Source organism: Stegastes partitus, unplaced genomic scaffold (genome assembly GCF_000690725.1).
Source record: "Stegastes partitus isolate 25-593 unplaced genomic scaffold, Stegastes_partitus-1.0.2 Scaffold155, whole genome shotgun sequence".
NCBI lineage: Eukaryota > Metazoa > Chordata > Actinopteri > Pomacentridae > Stegastes > Stegastes partitus.
Window position 1 is genome coordinate 302,754 of NW_007577886.1, and position 4,078 is coordinate 306,831.

General features: G+C 41.9%; 1 protein-coding gene across 1 annotated transcript in view; it reads right to left on the minus strand.

Annotated features, from left to right (window-relative positions):
- grid2 (glutamate receptor, ionotropic, delta 2) overlaps nt 1–4,078 on the minus strand; it is a 584,280-nt gene that overhangs the window by 177,403 nt on the left and 402,799 nt on the right. Inside the window, exon 7 of the mRNA XM_008279344.1 lies at nt 2,615–2,776. Within this exon, the coding sequence (XP_008277566.1) occupies nt 2,615–2,776 (162 nt within the window). The remainder of the gene's footprint in view (nt 1–2,614; nt 2,777–4,078) is intronic.

Below are 4,078 nucleotides of genomic sequence, written 5' to 3' on the forward strand. Positions count from 1 at the left end.
GCTTGTTAGACGTCTGTCCAACTTGATCCTAACTTGATTTGATTTGATGCAAATGTGGGCAACAATAACCTCATATGATGACGGTGGCAGCAAGTTTTAGATTCAGGAGCCACATTTGCGCTCCACAGATTGCTTATATTGCAGATTACAGACTGCACACGTTGTACCAGTTTAAGTTTACTGTATCCGGTCTGAGACTATGGATTCAATTCTTAAAGTATTTAACAATACAAAAAGTTCTGGAGAGTGGGATGTGAGGATTCTTAAACTAACATATGTTAAGATGTGAAGCCCTGCCAGTCTAAACATCCAACATAAAGCTAAACCGAACAGATTGTCCATAAATTATACATCATTCTCAAACTTTTAACTGCTTACGGACAGATAGAAAAAATCATACGGATGAAAGAACAAACAAATGGAATCAATTTCAACACAGTTCAGCCAGGTTGTCCACTACAGCTGTCAGCAGACTGTGTTGTTCTAAATAGTTGCAAACATCCTCCTTTACCACATTCGCTGAGGAGAAAGATTCTCCCTCTGATGTATATTCTTCTAGCTTTAGCTTTCATTTAAAATGTCCATTTGCACCATACATACCTGACACTGCCACCCTGAAGAATATTCAGTTCAGTTTAGTTTTTTTATACAGAGCCAATTCACACCATATCTCATCTCATAGCACTTACCACAGTAAGGTGAATACCAGGGAACAGAGAATATGAATGCATGAATTTTTGTTGGCCTTTTCTTTTTGTTGGTACACGTATACAGTTGAAGATCACTTTTGACCAATTCTATAGTGTTAACATCTAACATATTTATTAATTCAACATATTTTGGATGGATTTTACAGATTTTTTTTCCAGTAGTTGGGCATCTAAGCAGGTCTACATGTACAGTTGTGACTCGATAATTCGACCCTTAACAATCCTAAACCTTGCTATCCCACAGGTTATTTGGAAAAACGAATGGAACCCATGAATAACAGCCTTAACATACCGACAGCCTTGGATTCCGACACGACATTTTATGTCACAAATAAGGATAACGGCGTATTATCTGATTGAACAATCCCACAGATTGGCTCCGTTCAGACTGCAGGACTTAATGCTCAATTTAGATTTTTTTGTGAAATCCGAGTTTGTTCACATTTCCAATTAAACACGACTTGTATGTTATCTGCTGTGTGAACTTCAAAAGTGTCCCACATATGCAGAAGAGGACACAACGACGTCACACGTAACGAGCGTGCTCAGTGTTTGCAGAAGTAAACACGGATGTTAACGGTGGAGCGTATCTGCCACTCGCCCTGCCGCCGCCTATGGTGGAAACAGAAGTGTAACTAAACCAGCTTCAGCAGCCAAGTACTGCCCGTGCATTCTGGCCACTTCCACTCCGTCGGAGCGCTCCCCTGGGTGGAAGTGTCCCGCCGAATGTTCTGATATTCATCATTAATTGGATCTGTGTTGTTCAGACTGTCATGAAAAGATCAGATACAGGTTGCATAGGAGAAAAAAAAATCGGATTTGGGTCACTTCAGCCTGCTGTCTGAACGTATTTACCTTTGATGGCAACCGACGGGTCCATGCACAATCAGTCAATTAGGTGTGAAATCCAGCATAGTGTTCTAACAATACACTAGTTATTATAACAACTATGAACAATAAATATGGACAACAAATGACCTTCAAGCATCAAGCCCTCCTTGTATCTCGACCTCCATCTTGACTATCCGACATAAAAGAAGGTTTTACATTTAGTGTCGGATTATCGAGTCACGACTGAATGTCTTTCCTCTGCATTTACTAAAGTTTTGTATAATGTTGATGTAATTTCAGAGGGACAGATCTGCTGACTTACTGTTTATACAGGACTGAAGAGGGATTGTATTTTAAGTAGTCACCCTCTCACAGTTAAAACACTGGAAGACTGCACACAAACTGTTCCAATGACACTTTCTTAAACTGGGATCGGATCGAAGCGGTTCTGAACGTTTCAGCAGAGGCTCCCCGCACAGCCTCGATGCCGCTGCTTTGACTGCAGCTTTTTTGTCTCTGCCCCCCTGCTGCTGCCGCCTGCTCTCGTCAGCTTTCCAGGCGAGGCACCGTTCGCCTCCAACGGGCCTACTGCTGCCTTTGTTCTCGCCATCCTGCTCGCTGCCAGTTCCTATATTTGTTCAATTACACCATATCTGCCTAGAAGTGTGTTTTCTGACCGACTGCCACGCTGCTCCGAGCGGTCTGTCAATCTGGAAGCCATTGTCACACCTCGTCGCTCTCCGCTGCACCTTCCTGTGGTCGCCGTTACACCTGCGTACTTCTTCTTCTAAGTGCTCCTCTCAACATCGGTACCAATGAGAATATTGCTGAATTGAACAATCGGTTTAATGAGGAAGTGAAATGTGCTTAAGTAGGCAGGATAATACCGTATATACTCTTTAAGAAATGTGACACTATAGAAGAGCTCCGGAAGTCTGCTTTGTGGAACCACCTCCTGCTTACCTCTGTGTTCTCATGTGGAGGAGCAGCCAAGCACAAGCTTCGAAACTTCTTGCAAAGAAAAAGAAAATGTGTGCATTTCTCTCTGTCTCGTTTTTTTTTTTTTTTCTTACCTTTTTGACAGTATCCAGCATGCTCTTGCCTCCCTGCCACGGTTTGGAGTTCTTCCTGATGCAGCTTAGACTGGCCATGCTGTGCCACTTCCTGTCCTCCAGCTTTCTGTGGAAGGTGTTGGCCAGCAGCAACACGGTATCATAGATGTAGCGGTTTGTGATCTACAAAGAAAGGAAGATGAAAAAAAATACGTGTGCTGTGAGGGACTTGAGCTGTGTGAGACAACTTGTAACAGAAATGGCACTATTATGAGGAGAAAATGACCAATTTCATGCTTTCGTGTGTTTCAGTTTGGGAAACAGTTACTCAGTGTTTCAGTCACTCTAGCTGTTTTTTCTTTTTTCTGTTGGTTATGAAACTGGGAAAGATAGACCAATACAGAACAGCAGATATTAGACGTAAGTGGAAGAAATAGGCCAAACCTTTTCATGCTGAAATGCTATTAAAGTTAAATGCTTTACTTGCAGACAAATCCATCAGCTTCTTTGATCAAAAAAAGAGAGAAAAAAAAAAACTTTGCAGCTTTTCTTTGCCCTTCTCTACATTCCCCATCTCTCTATAAAACAGTATGCTTTCTGCCCCTGCGGTGCATTACGCTGGTAATTTTCAGCTCAAACAAGGTTTTCTTTTGGCTCAAATTGTTACGTACACAGAAGAAAAGCTGTAAAGATGAGATTAATTAAAATGTAGTGATAGGTCCCTGGCACCACAGAATAAGAAAAAGAGGGAGGAGAGGTGTTTATTCAGTCTGTGATCGATCGCTGTGTGATCTACCAAGCCCCTTTGTCTCCATGTTAATGAGAATAGAGTAAATAAATTGACTACGACCGTCCTGCACACACACACACACACACACACACACACACACGGGCAGATGATGTGTTTCTAATCACGTGAAGTTAAAAAAGAACACGATGACTTCACAGAAACAAAAGCTATCATGTTGGGAACAGGGCATTTTATACATCCAAAAGAGGTATTTGTCACCATACATGTATTCCCACACACGATGTGAATAAGCTGCACTTCTCTACTCATATAGCCGCCTAATGACGGTCATTCTGCATCTTCGCCACGGAGCTGCTTCATTCCAACTCAGCTCAAAAAATTGATTTACTGAATAACTTTCTGATTAAAAAGTAAAATTCTGAAATTACCAAAGGGTAAAATGTCTGCTTTATAATGTCAAAGGAAACATTTCAGCGCATAACGTGGAGTGCAGCCGTTTTAAAAAGCGCTAATGGTCACATAACCACGATGAACGGACATTAGGCGGCGTGCAGACGAGCATGCGTGTTGGAGGCATCGCTGCACGCGGACGGATTGATGGGATGCATCATGTGATATGAAAGTTTAAATGTAGTCTCGTGAACAGTTGTTAAAAGGTGAGGCGCGGGGTTTTCACCTACATGATCAGATTGTATGTCAGCTATTTGTTTTAGGGAGCCATTCATTTTCAGTAG